Source organism: Streptopelia decaocto, assembly GCF_964273445.1.
Source record: "Streptopelia decaocto genome assembly, chromosome: 4".
Taxonomy (NCBI): Eukaryota; Metazoa; Chordata; class Aves; order Columbiformes; family Columbidae; genus Streptopelia; species Streptopelia decaocto.
In genome coordinates, this window is record NC_138658.1 from 48,185,651 (window position 1) to 48,203,612 (window position 17,962).

Genomic DNA, 17,962 nt, shown 5'->3' on the forward strand with positions numbered 1-17,962 from the left:
GTAAGAGGAAGGTCCTGCGTTTCAGGGTTGAAAGTGCTTTTATACAATGAAAAAGCAGGAAGAAGGATATAGAGAGGCTTGGCACATCCACTTACCTTCTTCTTTTTCCCTTTACGTATCCTACCTATCTGCAACCTCAGTCTGCCACAACTCTTTACCTACAGACAGCAAGATTGATATCACAATTATCTTAATGTATAGAAATCTACAAAAAGTTTACCAAGTCAATGTGTAAATTTTCCATTGGTTTTTTATTTGCAATACTTTTATTTTTTCTTTTTTTCATAACAGGATTCCTATTCTAACTGAAAAAAATGCCACAACAATGTATGCTGTCATAGACCATCACATATAAAAACTAAACCCCTGGAAGTACTGAAGTATTTCTTGACTTCCAGCTGTAAAGATGCCAGTAAATGAGAAATGAGTACCTGCTTTATATGTGTGATCTCATGTTGACAGCATAGTTTTTTATCCCCTGTTTTGAATAAAAATTTCAAATTAGTAGAGGTTCATATCAGTTATTTTACTAAGGAGCATGTGTTGGATCCACTGCTTAAACAGACACAAAGAAAATAAATTATTCACATTTTTACAGGGGAATTTTCTGTTTCCTTCTATTTTAAGAAACACCTTCTGCTAACCAACAGAGCAAAATTAACATAGATAAATTATATCCCATGTGTGTATGAAGGATATGCAAGAGGAAAATCTAAAATATTTCTTAAAGCCCAAAATGAAGCATTTTGGTTCACATTAAAAAATATTTTTCCTCTAATACAATCTAGGTCAGCTTGTAAACAGAAAATACCAAATGAAAAATAAATGTTTCTGCATTTTTGATGAGAAATATTTTAATACCTTCAAAGGAACATATTCAAGCTATTTTTAAAAGTTTCCTTTTTTAGCAAGAAGTCTTTGATAAATTCAACTCAAAGCCACATAGCTTTGATCCTCTCAAATGGATCTTTTTTCACAAATTAGGCATTGATAATTAAAAAGAAAGAAGCCCTTCTCTTCTCTGGATAGATCATCTGTCTGCATCACATACCACCAATTGACAGATTATATTATTTAAAAACCTCTTTTTAAAAGCTTCTTTGTCTTTCCTACAGTGTTGTAGTTTCTGTCAAATCGTAGCAGTAGTTACATTCTTCATCATAGCTGGGTTTTGTTTGGAAAAGAAAAATTAAATTATATGAATAGGATTCACTCATAAATGTGAATGCCACTGTGACAGGCCATCAGTAAATCTGAAAGGAAAGCAAATTCTTGATATGCTGTTGTAACAATGCACTTTTCCTTAGAGGGATAAGTATTACAATGTGGAGTGTTACAGTAAGTTTATAGTAGAAATTAAAGCTTTCAGAAATGTGACAAAGAAAAAATATTATAAAGCAGCTGCACATCAAACATAATTTATCTCAAAATATTGAAGAAATAATCTCTCCATGTGCAAAGACTTTTGCGTTTCCAGTAGCATGCTGGAGATTGCATAGCAAAGTCACTTTTCAGATGTAGATCATCTGAAGCATATTAATAAAAAGAGTAAATTAGTAACAGTAAAATAGATTTAGTCATTGAATTTTACTAATAGATGGGTGGTGGTTTTAAAACTACTCTGCTGATCATCAGCCATTCATTGACATTTCTACCACATTGTTTTATTTCAAGAGACTGCTAAAAAATCTGTTGTCTGAAAAGTAAATTTATCCTCCATAGTATATAGAAGGCTAATATTAACAGCTTCTTTTCAAGTTCAGAAATTAATTGCCCAAATGTTTACATTTTAGACAATCTGGAAATCATGTATGTTAATGTAGTTCATGAAAAACAGCGATGAAACTAGGCAAAACAACTCTGAGCTATACAGTGTCATGTGTTTTGGAGGAAAAAAAGGTTTGTTCTTTAAACAAAGTCATAGTTTCCTGAAAGGTGTTCCTAAATATATATATATTTTTTTAATGTCCACCAACTGAAAAATTTCAGTCAGGTCTGAGAGTGGTTTTGATATTATGAAACCGGAAATATTTGTGACTTCCCTAAAACCCACCAATTCAATGCAATAAATGTAGTTAAGAATATTTTTGTCTTCATGATTATGAAATGGCAGCTGAAAGCACTGAGAAATGTAATATTCCTGGAAAGAAGGTTACAAATTACAAAAATATGGTGCTGAAACATATGGAATGAAAGCATCCAATCATTTAACAGTTATAAAATTAATTTTATTTTTAAAATCAAGGTAAAACCTCATTAAGGCAAAATAATACTTCCAAAAACCTAATTTCTAAACTTTATCATTTAAAGTGGTTTCTAAAAGGTTTTGGAAGCAATTTTTCTCTTGTATTATAGCCATCAGAAGTTCACAAACCACCACCTGAAAAACACTGATATACATGAATAAATAATTAATGAGATATAGATTCTTCCCTGGTTCAAAGAACTGCAGAACTTTCTATTAACTTCTTTCTACCTAGTGTCAAAAAAATGAAAGAAAATGGCATACCGCTAACAGAAAAATAGATTTTTCTGCTTCTCCCATCTATATGTATCCAATGTATGCTTTTTTAAAGATAGGTAGCTAGAAGTAGTGTTTCTGTCTACCTAGACACTTGCTATTAATAGTTTCATTTTGTGTTGCCAAATAATTATTTTCCTTTATTTTTTTTTCCTTTCCCTATTGAGTGTCAGTGACATGTAACAAGTACAAATATTTCACAGACACCATCTCAGTGACTTACTTTGCAGGCAAATGTGCCGGTTTTGTTTCAAAGTGATAATCCATCACTATTCTATATGCTTTAAAAATCAATAGGTGAAATACACTGAAATTGTCTTGTTCCATTATTTGATAGATCTTTCATTTGGCTTTTCTATAGCAAGTTCTTTGTTAAACCATTCTTTCCTTTATATATCTAGTACTTCATTATGTTTCTGGATGGATGTGACCTAACACTCAAAACACAATTTGTTGAAGAGGGAAATACAGTGTTTTCTTCAAGTTACTAATTCTAGACATTTCTATCATTAATACATTTCATCTTACAAAAAGTCTTTATTCAGGTATAATAGAACTGTGTTCTGTCATTATATTATTGGGATACAAATAGATTAAAAGATTTGTCTTGCTCTCAGGAGGACTATGCAATAAGTCTACAGCTGAACACAACCTGAATCCGAATTTTTGTTTCCCAGTTCATTACAGTTTTCATCCAATCTTCTTTCCTATTCAGTTGGTGAGCATGACTGCTACAAAATCCTTGCATTAGCACTTCCATTTCAAGAGAAACCTGTACGATACTGTGAGATAACATAGCTAAGAAAGTATCATAGTTCTGCAATAAGGTCGATGAAGGATCTTGGATATAGAGTAGAGAGAAATTAAAAGACTGACAGGAGTAGAATAACAATAGCTGCTTTGAGGAAAGATAACAAGACCCAGGGCCAAGTGCCTTAACCCTGTTATAACAGAGTTAAATAACATAATGAGTATTTTGCAGAACAGAAAAATAGCATGCAAAAAACAATAATACAGACGTAACAGATTTTCTTTTCCTTTCTTCTGTGTACATAATGCTGCTACACCTAGCCGAAATATGAATGAGCCAATGAAGGTTAAGTCATTCTAATCCGTTTTAAATAATTATTGAAAACTTATAACTTTAAATAATTATTTAAAAATTTTGAAGTGCTTTGTTTTGTTTTTATTTAGATGAATATTTGTCAATGGTCACTAGCAAACTTTAGTTATGAACCTATCATTACAGAAGCACTCAAAGAGACTTGGAATCTTATGTAGCTATATTTTAATATTAGTACAGTCAAGTAAATTAGGTACTGATGCCAGAAATCATCACTAAGCAGGCAAGCTTATATTGGTATATGCTTAAATGCTGTCTTAAATAGAAATAGATTTGAACATATGCTTTTTTTTTTTTTTTTTCTTTCTCTGGGCTATGGAGAATAGTGAGAGAATCACACATGTAACTAATTTTTTACTTCTTTACTGTCACAGTTTCTCTTATCTTTCCCCATACAGGTTCTCTTTTTCCCATATGGCTTCTCTATCCCTGTACGGTCCACTAATTAAATCTGTCAAGGTCTAAAGCAAGGCGACAATATACCATGGCAGATGCCCTCTGCTAATCTCATCCCCACCCTCTCCTGATATGAAAGATGATAAGGAAGAGTAAGGAAGAGGCACTTTAAAGTTGGAAGGATTTTAAAGGCTTTACTAATACTACTAATAAGTAGAAAATACATAAAAATATACAAAACCAATCTTGATTATCCTGGGTAACAGCTTTGCCCCTCCCTCACGGAGCTGATGTGCCTCCAGCGGCAGTGGAGCTGGGTGGGCAGAGCTGGAGTGGCTCCAGCAGCTGCAGGGCAGGTACCCAGAAGTCCTGAGTGGAACCTCACAGCAAACTGGAAACTGGATGCAGGGCCTTGTATCACAGGCACAGGTGGCAGGGTCCTCTCTAGATGCTGGCCATGGTCAAAGAGCATGAGACCCTCATGATCTCCCTCTTATATAGGGCGTATGATGTTTATGGGATGGAATACTTAGTTGGTCAGTTTTAGTCACCTGTTCTGTCTGCCCCTCCTTTCAAATGTGTCCCGTTAGCAGTTAACCTTGGTTACCATAGTAATAAATCTAAGCATGGGGCTCTTCAGCATTCCATTGGTCATATTAACAGCACCAAGCACAATGTCTGAGAAAACATGCAGGCAAAAATTCAGAAAAGTGCAGTTACTTAGAAGGCACTTAGAGGAACTTAGCTGGAAGGAAAATTCACTAAAAGAGGACTGCTCTTGTTTTTAACAAAACCAGGACATTTACCTTTCAAAATACATTTATATCTACATCCATTGCGTGTTTTGTGGGCTAAATGCGTTTTGGTGGTTTGATTCAGTGGATTTTTTTTCTCAGTGGTTGTGTTTGTCTTTCAGACTTGAATCTCCTACTAGATCTTTGGTGATGGAAGCACCCAGGGGAGTGCAAGTCAATGCAGCTGCAGGAGACCTAAAGGCTACCTGTAGGAAAGAACTGCACTTACAATCCACAGAAGGCGAGGTAAGTTCAGCTGGTAGAAAAATGTTCTACAGCCCTGCCCAGCGTAACGCAAACAATATGAGGAGAGTTTATTCATTAGCAAGGTAAACATCACAAGAAGTATTCTGCATTTATCTATGTTAAAGTAATTTTAGTTTAGCTTGCTCAATTATTAATACTTATTTGCTTTGTGCAAATATTTGAATCACTAAGTTTCACTCACACTGAAGAAACTGTTAGTTAAATGAATATAGGCAAGACCTATTTTTAATCTAAGAGTCAAAGAAAAAGCTACCCAGTCCTTCAACATACCTGTGGGACAGAGACAGCTAAGTGACAGTGGTAAAAAATTACTCTGGATGAATCTGACAAACTGAGAGAGAGAAGTTTGAATTAATTTGGATTAATACTTTATTAAACTATGTTGAAGAGGTTTGACAAATTTGCTGGGTGGTTTATTTCCTTGAACTGTTACTAGCTCTGTAAGAGAGACAGAGTACTTCAATGGTATGTTCACTGTACTGTTTCATAAGCATCTTGTTTCAGTGATCAGCTTGACATAAAAAGATTTTGGTATAGATTCTTCATGTGTAAACCCGTGCAAACTCATGAAAACAATTCTAAATTGGGTCACTGGTTTGGTTGGCAAATCAAGTATTGGATAAATGCATGAGAGATTACTAGTATGAGAGTCCTTTCATCTTCAGTCCTTAAAATGAGATAACATTAAATATATTTGTGCAAGGGTATCAAAGGCTCTCAGATTTCTGTTAGGCACTTCGGAGAAATGAATACATTTTCAAATGGTTCCCAGTGGGACTTGCCAGGTTACAGCGCTTTTGGAAAACCAGTAAGTATCTAATTGGGAATGGAGCTCTTTAGAAATTTTTGGCCTTTGTGTTTGTATTTTGTATTTTCTGTGTTCCCAGATACTTTACAAACTGTCCAAATAAGCAACAACAAAGAAAACCAGCATTCGCATCTGTGACACATAATCTGCAATGCATACTCTTTGCATTACAATACAGACAGGAACATTTTTGGCCAATAACATCAAAGGCCTCATTAATAACATTTTTCTATTTATGCAAGTATCTGTTTTGCATAATTAAAACACAATATTTTCCTAATTGAGAGCCTCAAATATTTATATACCACATACCCCATCTTATTTCTGAGTTTCTCCAAAAGCCAGCTCTTCCCACAATATCTCATTTTAGTTACCACCTCCCTGAATATGAAGTCTTTGTTACTGTTTCCTAAAGTTGCTGAGATAGCAGTGAGGACAATTTAATCCTATTTTAATAGTAAATAGTAAATATCATCCTCCCTCACCCTTGTCCTTCCTGTGTGTATTTTTATTGCAGAGGCTACAGCTTCCTGTAACCTGTCCTGCTTCCACTCCATAAATCCCTACCTGGCCCAATCTAGTATGTGACCTACATTTATTAATATGAATCTTTCACCTAGAATGTATTTCTTTGTTCTTTTGCTTCATGGTGTTATCAGAGGGGAAAAAGTAACACTTGAAAGTGAAAAACAAACAAACAAACAAAACCCAAACCAACTAAACAAAAAAGACAAAAACAAACAAACAAAAAAACCCTGTTACTTTTCCTCAGTGCCCCATGAAGAAGTGGCTGTCCTGTCCCAACAGATGGGATGAGGGATGAGTTAAATCTGAACGCAACACAGGCCCTGACTCAACAGATAAGACCAGGTGTGAGTTAACTCTGGGTTAATTCTGCACAGTTACGTGAAGTGAATGACAGACAATCATGCCAGGAGTCCAATTCAATTATGAGTTTTACTAAAAGTACGTGTTGGACTACCAGTTACAGCGAGTAGTGCCTTGGCAAAAGTATAACAGCAAAAAGTCCATCTACAAGCAATGTAGAAATCTACCATTAGTAGCTATAATACAAAATTTAACAAGAATCCAACAGCGGAGCTTAAGATGGTGTTGTCCTTATATGTTCAAAAGGAAAAGAGAGAATGAGAGCTATGTACCCTCCAGCTCATCCCCCACCTCCAGTATTGGCCAGCCAGCCTCTGTGGCATTAGCTTGTTGTTGATATGTAAATCGCAGTTCCCCCTGTATTGAATGTGTCATCTCCTGTGACTGGATGAACTAGTTTTGCCACGATGTTTTCAGCCACGATCCTTATCAATACACAACAGTGGTTATAGCTATAATGTCTTGGGTTAGTATCATGCAATAATGTGGTACTATGTACAAATATTTAATCTGTGGATTCATCAGGCATTTTTGCCTGTATCAGCACTGTGAGTTTATTGCATGACTCCTAATTTTTCTTAAGTATGTACTACAACTTATTGAAAAGGTACTTTTTGAAATAATGTCCTGTGACCTCAATTGGACTTTGAGAATGGGAACACAAGAAAAGTTATAATGACTGTATTTTCTGTTATTCAGAATTGGAATCAATTCAGTGTAAAAGAGACTTTGTTGAATGTCATATTAAAAACATTATATTCCTCTACATGGTAAGAAAGACAGCACAACTGTGATTTCCCACTTAGATGTTAGATTTATATTTATCAGAGAACATGCTACCAAACTTTCCCCACTCTTTCCCAAGGAACTGTTCTGTAACTTACATCTGATAAAGTTCAAAGTGTCTAATTATCTCTTGAATATTTGCAATTCCAGTGAGATCTGTAAAGAACTGTATCCTAAATCCACAGACAAATTCCATCATGAGGCCTGACCAATGCCTTTACAGTCCACTATTTTATCTCTTACATAAGAGAGGGTCAGAGGAAAAGGTAGAAACATTTTGAAAGGCATACAATGAGTGCCCCCAGCATCACAGGTTGTACAAAGTTACTGTGGTCACATTAGGAAATTGCTGGACTAATTACAGTCTGGTGTGAGGAACCAGGGTAAACCTCTAATGAATAAAATGTCTGCGTAACAAAATATTGATTAGTGTCCTTGCTTGCAGCCAACAGATACACCACAGACTAGCAGACAGAATGGAAAAAAAGATCTTCATTTTAGCCTAAAAATATATGCTTTTTTCCGTCAGATTTCTTTCATGAATATAAAATGTTGTCTTTGAATTGGACCTATGAACCATTTTTGTGATAAGACATTTTTTGTACTAGAAAAAAAACTACAAGTTTTTTGTATTATTCTTTCACTGGTTAACTAAATTTAACTTTTTAATGTATGTAAGTTTATTCAAGAAATCATCAAAGATATGTGAATTAGTATTTCCTTCTATAGCATAATTATTACCCTATTATGCCAGAAAATAACTATGTGGCATCTGGAATCAACCAGTTATAACCATTATGAATTTACCATGGATTAATCTATGAAACATGTATTTTTCTTTCATTTAAGAATAACTTCAGAATATTTTAAGAACATAAATATGTTTATGAAATACTTTTCCTCTAGCCTTATTTCTCATGCAGTAAATCTCTAGCCTCCCACATCATAAACTGAAAGCCTCTGCAAGCATTTTGAATTCTGCTGTTTGATGCATCATCTTTTTATTTACTGCAGTATTATAATAATCCTTTTAGCCCTATTACGCATTATAATGCATGATCCCAGACTGAATACTGGGGGCTGTAATTTAGACTCAGATTTTGCTGCCCTTTATAAAGCTCTTGAGCTGCACCTTTGTGAGTCGAGGCATCAGCAGAATCCTTTGATTCAATTATAGCTTGGCATTTAATTGTGAACTATGTATTATTCTATAAATAAACCATAACCAATGGTTTAAAACAGCAGTCATTTACAAGGAAAATGAAATGTGAAGCTCCAGGCTCTAGCTGACTCTATTTGTTCACATAAGAAGAAAAAGAACATTTCTTGTCTGGAAAATCAGCACAATGACTGCTAGTTGACTACTGCATCTTTCACATCTAAACACAGTGCAAAGGTACAGATCAATTTTGAATTCTGTAAATACTAGATTTTGCTAGGCACAAAAATATGTTAGAATCGAACCCGAAACACACTATCATATAATGATAAGAAGCTTAAAGGATTATTTGATGTTGTCCACTCATTGATCTGACAACTAATTTTAATGGTTCTGACAATATAACATCCTTTAAAGGGCAAGGCTGCTAACTAGCCCCAGCTCTTATGAGGTTTGTGCAGCTGCTACGTACTATTGCAAGCAGTTTCTGTATAAGCTTTCATTGAATCCTATTGACTATTAAAGACCAAGTAAATAAAAGGAGAAAGATGCAGAGAGGCTTCTCATTTTTACAAACATATTCATATCAGTCACCCTGTCTGTGACCTTTTTCCTGTTTACATCTTTATGGCCGTGTATTTTCTTGTCAAATTACACTCCATAGCATTGTTGGTAGACTATAATTGGTTGTCTCTGATATAATGAGGATGATCCCTTGGTGAGTCTTATAGCCGTCACATTAAAAATTAGCAATACTCTTTAACAGAAAAGTTTACTCAAAATCAGTGTAACAGTCAGAACACCAAGTTTGTATTTCCCATCTGAGCACAACAGAGTTTATAAAGCATACACGCAAGATTATTTTGTAGAGACTAACAAATGCGTATAGAACTAATATTTGATATATGATCCTATTTTTACTTAATAAAACTGGAGTAATTTTCACTTGTAAGCCCAACCAACAGCACCATTTTAAATGTTTGGTTTTGGTGGGGGTTTTGTGGATGGCTTTTATGTTCTGAAACAGAAAGAAAAAAAAAAAAAAGGAGGGTTTTTTTTTTATTAATTTATTAATTTATTTTATTAATTTATTTATTCCAGGATTAGTTCAATTCAGCCAACTTATGTTTGTCTGAGATTAAATGTTTGCAAAAAAATTTAAAATGTTTGATATGAAGGAAGGAAGTTCAATAAAAAACAAGCAATGGCAGGCTATAGAGCTCAAAGATCCACTGCTTATTTACCAAAAATTGTTAGCTGCATTTTGTTTTCAAAGCTCTTTTTCATGGTATTAACCAGCTGCCTTGTCACTGTTCTCTGAGAGGAAAGAGATTAGTGGAATTGAAGAGAATTTTTTCTGTGTTTTTTTAATTATTGGTTTCAAAAATTCTATTAAGATGTTTTGACAGATATTTAAAATTATTATAATGCCATGATATTTTTAAGCAAAACCTTTCATTTTCAGCTTAAAACAGTTTTAATATTTAAGTTAATTTATTTGAAAAAAAAAAATTCTATCTAGAAGTCTAAAACCAAAATACAATGTTTCCAAACTACAAAGTGTTTTAGCTGACAATACACATTTTTGAACTGTTTGCTCATGGGTAAACCAACACCATAAGCTGTTTTGTTAGAAAGAGAAAAAGAAGTAACAATAATTTATTACATAAATAAAACTTTTTTCTATTAATATCACATTATACTCTTTGGTCCCATCACCCTGATCACTTATGAAGATATTAAACAGTGTTGGCCCCAATATTGATCCCTGGGGGACCCCACTTGTTACACGTTGCAGTTTGAAAGGGAGCCATTTACCACCACAGCTCCTCAGTTGTTATGGAGAGTGCCCTTGCAACATCATCAGCCAGCTCTCTTAACACCCTCAGGTGGTTATTGTCAGGGCTCATCAATTTGTAGGGATCAAGCTCCTATAACAGTTCACATACCAATTATTCCTTCACAGATGGTGGCTCTGTGTTTGCATTAACCTGGATTCTCGTTGCCAAGGCGTGGGACCCAACAATGCTGGTAAAGACAGAGGTGAAGAAAGTGTTGAGAAGCTCTGCCTTTTCAGTATTGTTAGTACTTAATTCACCCCTCCTGTTTAACAGCAGGCCAATATTTTCCTTCGCTTCCTCGTTATTTACATACCTGAAGAACCTTTTCTTGTCGTTTTTAACATCTCTGGCCAATTTCAATTTGGGCTGAGCTTTTGCTTTTCTAACTGCATCTCTGCAAGCCTTGGAAGTGCCCTTGTAGTTGTCAATGGGTATTTGTCTGCTTTTCCATCTCTGGCATGCTACTCTTTTGGTTTTAAGCAGACTCAGAAGCTTGAAGTTAAGCCGAAGGAGTCTCTTGCTCCACCTACTTCCCTTACTTTTAAAGGGGCTAAACTGTTTTTGTGCTTCCAGAAGAACATTCTTGAAAAACACCCAGTGGTCACTAGCTCCTTTATGCTCCATGGAAGCTTCTCATGGCATCCCTCCAAACTGAGTTCTGAGTGGGCTGAAATTTCCTCTTCTGAAATCTTAAACTTTTGTCTTAGTACTAACCTTCAGCACACTCAGCAGGATTCCAAACTCCTCAATATTGTGATCACTGCAGCCAAGGCTATCACTAAGTGAGATATTGCAAAGCGGGTTTTCTTTGTTTTTGAGTAACAAGTCCAGCAGTGTCTCATTCTTAGTTGGCACATATAACACTTGGACGACGAAGCAATTCTCTGTGCATTCCAGGAACCTGATGGATGACGTGAACTGCTGTATTGATCTTCCAACAAATGTCTATGTAGGTGAAGTCACCCATAAGAACCAGGTTCTGTTGACTGAAGCTTGCTTAAGTGACCCAAATATCACTTCATTTGCCTTATAATCTTGGTTTGGATGGCAGTATTAGATGCTTACTCTGAGATTCCCCTTGGAGACAACCCCTCTAATCTTGACCCAGAGGCATTTGATAGGGCTTCCAGAACTGCTGTAGTCAATTTCTATACATTTAAGGTTCTCTTTAACATAGAGTCCTCCTCCTCTTCTTCACTGCCTGTCTTTATGAAACAGCCTATAGCCATCTGTCATTATCCTCCAGTCACGTGAGTTGTCCCATGTTTCAGTTATTCGTATGATATTTACAACTTTCTGACTGAGTGCGGAGCTCTACTTCCTCCTGTTTGTTCCCCAGGCTGCTTGCACTGGTATGGGTACACTTGAGGTGACTGGTCTTCCGGTTCTCATCTTGGAAGGCAGCTAAGGAACATTTGTTCCTGCTCTGGTTGACCTGGCTTATTCCCCAGTTGTTTGCAATGGTGTGAGCATTGCCACTTTGAACCCATACCCTGAGTTCTTCAGTTTAAACCAAGTTAGTCCTAGTATTACAGGGAATACATTTTCAACACACAGGTTGTACAAGATCTTTTGGTATTCTCTGAATATCTACTATATTCAGTTTCATCACAGTAACCACATTAATTTCACTGTTCAACTGTTCCTCAATACTATTTATCATTATGACGGAAATAGTTCCAGATATTGTGCCAGCATATGTTTAGATTTTACGGTATATATGCTATCAAGTTAATATTTTAATGTTCCACTATGGTTTCTTTTTCTCAGAATTATCTTTCAGATTTAATGAAAGCTAGTTTAGGTGAATGGTTTTAAAATAAATGTCAAAACCACAGATAAATGTTTGAACAAATGGCCTATGGGAACTGAAGTACTGCAATTTATCCTATAGTTCATCTTCACCTTGAGTGCTAAAACATATGAAAATTATATAGTTGAGTCTAGTGACAAAATCTATATAATCCTCTTTGTATTTATGCTTCTGATAGTATATGTTGAAGAGCAAAAAGACTTGACAAAATCTTGCACCGTTATAGTTCATATTAATTCTGAAGAGCCTATGCAAATCCAAAAGGTTTTTTTGGTGAGATGTCACTACACTGTTGTCATACTGGTTGATGACCACCAGCCTTTCAGCTTTCTTTTATTACACATTTCTCTCAACACTAGCCATGAAATATGCCTTTGCAGCTCTGTAGAGTTACCTGTGTAATCAAACTGTCCATGAATACAGAAAATTCTTCAATGTTTATGAATCCTAACTTTTTCATTTGGCTTTATCAATTTAGCCTATCATCTCCTCTCTTGAGAGGATTTAGTCAAGGGCCCAGTGGTGACCTTTTATACATGGAAGGTTCATATGTCTGTATGAAATTACTTGTAGGAATATTTGATTTTTTTTTTTACTTCATTTCTTTCCCTCCAAAAGTTCTCTCCTCCAATTTAGTTATGTGGTTTGTAGATAACCCATACTTTCTGGCTGGTCTTCCTTTCCCTCTTGCTGTTCAGATTAACAACACAGTCTGAGGAACAGATGACTTCAAGACCTCCATTAGCAAAAAATGGATGTAAAAAGAGTGCAAATTTTGCATTCCTATCACATGCCCTACAGGTTAATCTGGTTCGTTACTTTAATTAGTCAGAAATCAGGTTTACTTTTAAATATATTACAGGGCTAATCTATTTTTCTTGGCAATAAGATGCTCAAGATGAAGGGGTGATCTAGGATTTCTAAACCTTAAATGTTTAGAGGCCATGATGCTGCTTAGTGCTCTGGTCTCTGATCTGAAATGGCATTTCTCTGAGTAGCTGCTGCCTTTTCCATTTTGTAGTCTCGTGGTCAGTCTCCTACAACATTTCAAGAATTGCTAAAACTTTTGGTTTTATCCTTGCTTATTTATCTGCTGAGATGTGAAACTCTGAGAAAGAGTGTGACTGGCTTGCATGGCCTTAGAATCATAGAATCATTTCGGTTGGAAGAGACCCTCAGGATCATTGAGCCCAACCATAACGATGCAAATGAAGTATTAAACGGCATATCTAGTACCTTTCACAGCACAAAAGATTAGAGAAAGACTGTGTATACAGGCACTTCCATTAACTACTGTCATCTAGCAACAGTGATCCCAGGGAACATAATACTCTGCAGTTTGTTGTCTTGCCACTTCTTCCCTTCTTTTTAAATGCGTCATAACAGCAGGCATAAAACGGTAAGTAGTTCAAGTTTTACTGATGTCAGAGGACTTTTCAGCCATGAATTTCAGTTTTTAGGAGAAGATAGGAGCAGAGTGGATATATACTCAAATGTGGACTGTGTTCCGCTGAAATTCCTTTTGTATTGGGCTATTATGATGGTATATTTGTATTCCTGCTTAACTAATGGATAGCAATGTTGCATCTATAATTTTAGTCTTTTACTTATAACCTTGGCAGCGTATGTACAGCGTATATTTTAATGATGGCTTTAAGTGATTTTATTAATCCTCTTCATTTTGGGGCTTCTCCAGGGATTAGCTATAGGATCCTGTTTAAATTGCACAGCCTTCCCATATTTCTGCAAAGGCATGGACCTTGTTAGACTCACTGCAGCAGATACACCCACATAAGAAGGCACTTCAGTTTTTCTCAGATACCATGCCCCATTATCCACGCTGCTCACTAGATGTACTGGGATGCTGCTGGGGCAGGATCTGATAGCTACAGCACAAGATTACAGTCCCAGAAAAATCTGGATCAATCTACAAGGCAGTGTGAAATTGGAAAGCACCACTGGAAAAGCACGCACAGCTATGCTTAAAAAGAGCATTTAATTTAAGGAGCAAAATAACTGAGCTACATTGAAATGTAATGCACACCAGAGTAAGGTCCACTGGAGTAAAATCTTAGAGCAGTATAGTACAGAAAATCTTCAATGAGGATTGCAGAAGCATAGATGTCCTGATGTAAGCAAACGCATAAAAACATTGAGATCCTCCGAAAAAAAAAGATGAAGTTGAAGAAGTTTTAATCTAGTCTGATCTCTGATGCATAAGCCCTCTGATTTTTTCTGAGCTAGTTCTTTTTTGAAATGACTAAAAACCATTCTTTTTTGAATCAAGACATCTTTCAGAACCCATTTGATTTTGATTTACTGATTTCTCGTGATCCTTCCTCATCACCACTGCAGCAAAACTGTTAAAATGGCCACTCACACTCTCTGTCAAAAGTACAAAGACCTAATCTTGTATTGTTGTTGGATTTTATTATATGTATGTCTTCTGCACTGAAGTATATTTTAATATCTCCTGCTTCAATTTTTTTAAAACAAAAGCATATAAGTGGTCTTTTTCTTATCTTCTTTGGTATTCCAGGTGTATCAGGGCTTACTGAAAATCAGTACTGAAAGTCCAAAAGGCTACCTACATTTCTTTTGAGATCTATTTCTTAACATTTATCAAGAGCTACTGATTAACAACATATTACATTACTGATTCCTGTTTAATATCCTGTTGAGTTACTGTTGAAATGGAAAGTATTTTGTCACAGTCATGTTCTGGCATCGATACTTGATCTTTCTCTAAGTACAGAACTATGCTGAGCACTATTCAGTATGAAAGATACACTTATACTCGCATAGAGCTTACACTGTTGAATGCTACTGGATTTTTATGCAATACTCCACTATTACTACATTAATGGTGGATTTGTTAACATTTCTTTATTCCTGATATGAGAAAGAGTGCTTGTTATTACTCATTACTCTTCTCATGATAACGTCCTTTGTTTCCTTACTACGTTTTACTGATTCCTAGTTTCTAGTTTGCTATCAGATTCTTTTTTTTTCCACTATCTGTTACTTTGTTTTCTTATTTTGCTTGCTATAGTTACTTTCGCTTTTACTCCTAGCTCAGCTGAATGTTGTTACGTGTAATCTTCTTTTTCAGTAGTAATTCTAACAGAACATTATTAAATTGCTCCCAACACCATCTTAATTTCTTCCATCTAAATTATTTCTGCAGGGGTTTTGACTTCTGATTATTTCAGGTCTCTGATACTGGACTTTTAAAGCAGCAATGTGTGTGTAAATACATCATTGCTTTGCCATATAAATTAAAGAACAAAAATAATAAGTTGTTGCATTTTAGTTTCGTAGTAAATTCCTCCATAAGGCCAGGGTGTTGTGCCTCTGAGATTCTCCTTTTCTGTCCTTTTTGGTGTAAATTCCCAATGAGCACAGTATCTTACTCTCAAAGCTGAAGAGCTTGCAATGATGAGGGTTATGTTGTTTAGGGCTACTTTCAGCTTGTAGTTCCTTCAATAGTCCCAGTCATTTACAATGCTTCTTCTGTGGATGGTAATGGTACTGTGTATCAGTCTTTGTATGGGACTTCATCCAGTCTTCTCAAATTTTTCCCAGCCTGCTCTCCTTCACTGCTGTCCAGTAGGGGCTTTTTAGTGCTTCTGCACTGCTTTTCTGCCATATACCATTGACTTTATAATAAAATAATACTTGTCACCTGTAGAAAAATGCAATAAATGCTGTATCTCCTCAGATTACTTACATATTCTGCCAATGTTGTGATATAATGCTGTCAAGTTGGCTTTGTTGATTTTCAATACCTTAAAAACCACACTAATAAGTATTTAAGGAACTCACTTTTTCCTAAGTTTCATACTGTTATCCGCAGGGCTGAAAGCCATTTTTATTTGTTACCTGTTTTCTTGAAGTTCATAGTCTACATCTGAGGTAATGACCGATCTTATTTTGGCTCTCATTTACTCCTTCCATAAACAAAAAATAAACTCTAAGCATCTGGAAACCCATCTGTGCCAGTGGAAGACATTGGTTTTTCCTGCTTTAGCTCCTTAGTTTCATGATATTGTTTATTCAACACCCTGAAAATGTAACATATATGTAAATATTGCAGAACTCAATGCAGATTCATGAACCTGACTGGTATTTACAGTTTCCTACTGACTTATATTATTTTCAAAGGAAGGAGGTAAAAAAAATATTTTTACTCATATTCAATGTTCAGAAACAAATGGGAATAGCTTGATGACCTTGTTAATAAGAATTTAACCTGATTTTTTTCTCCTCTTAACTTAGGTCAAATAAGCTCTTTATTTTGTGCGTATGACTTTGTACCCTTATTTAATTATTCTTTGGATGTAGCTATTGTTAAGCCCCTACAATTTAGCACAGTTCAGCACATATTTCCAGCTGCTTACAGCAACACACTGGGGAATGTGCTTTAATATCACTTCACACTTATTAAAATACAAATTCTTGCAGAGCAAGAATATGCTACTGCCATAAATGAATAAATTTTAATCATAAAATGTACTAGTGAAAATGGAAACTATCGAATAGTATTGTAAAAATGTTTTGGTATGACACTGCTTGTATTTGAATAAACACGTCAGGTGAAGTATTTGCATACTGTAGTAATGAGTGTTAATGGGTGTGTAACTAGACTGAGTTGAAAAACGAGAAGCGTAAGAAATGTCAGCTTTTTTATTTCTAAAAAGAATTATTACTGCTATGTATTTCTAATAGCCTTTGTAATATTTCTAATAATATATTTATGATTTTAAAAAATATTTCTAAAAAACTCAGACTCTGCCTCAGAACGCATCTTTAAAATATGTCATGATGCTGAAAGAAGTTTACTTACACTTTTTTTTTTTTCCATTTTTTTTTTCTCTGTGTAGATATTTTTAAATGCAGATACAATCCGCCTGGGAAATCTACCAGTGGGTTCATTTTCCTCCTCCTCTTCCTCCTCCTCCTCACCCAGCTCTTCAGCTCCTCGCCAGACTATCTATGAGCTCTGCGTCTGTCCCAATGGTAAACTTTACCTGTCCCCAGCAGGATCAAGCTCCACATGTCAATCCAGTAGCAACATCTGCTTGTGGAGCTAGAATGACTCCAATTTATCCTCACACCAGAATAGCCTTTCGTTACTGTCCCTCTGCTTCACAGTTCTGCTCGGTTTCCCTTGTGACAAGTTCAACGCTTCAAATGGCCTGCAGAGCAACTTCTTCCAGTGTAAGCAGGAATACAGCGCTGCCTTCTCTTGTGGTTTGTGTTGCCACTCAACGTAGAGATGGGAGTGAGATATTCAGAAATCAATGTATTCTTCATCAGGAAACCTGGAACATAAGATCATCTTTTGTCCATAAGGGAGAATAACACAGGTGCCTTTGCTACATGAAGTGAAGCACATAGTTTTAGATTTTTGCAGGACCTGGATGTGAACTGCACATATATATATATATACAGTACATAAACAAATTCGCCCAGAATCTGATGATGAGATGAATCGGTTCCCCCTGTATGATAAATAACTTTACTGTCTGAAAGCACAATTTTCCATTCATCTCTTTGGATGTAA

The 17,962-nt window shown here is 35.5% G+C and overlaps 1 protein-coding gene across 3 annotated transcripts in view; it reads left to right on the top strand.

The window, feature by feature from the left end:
- SGCZ (sarcoglycan zeta) overlaps positions 1 to 17,489 on the top strand; it is a gene marked incomplete at both ends in the record, with an annotated part of 440,910 nt that extends 423,421 nt beyond the window's left edge. For all 3 annotated transcript variants that reach the window (XM_082050805.1, XM_082050807.1, XM_082050806.1), the window contains 2 exons: positions 4,957 to 5,080; positions 17,280 to 17,489. In XM_082050805.1, the coding sequence (XP_081906931.1) occupies positions 4,957 to 5,080; positions 17,280 to 17,489 (334 nt within the window). The remainder of the gene's footprint in view (positions 1 to 4,956; positions 5,081 to 17,279) is intronic.
- Between the last annotated feature and the right edge of the window lie 473 nt (positions 17,490 to 17,962).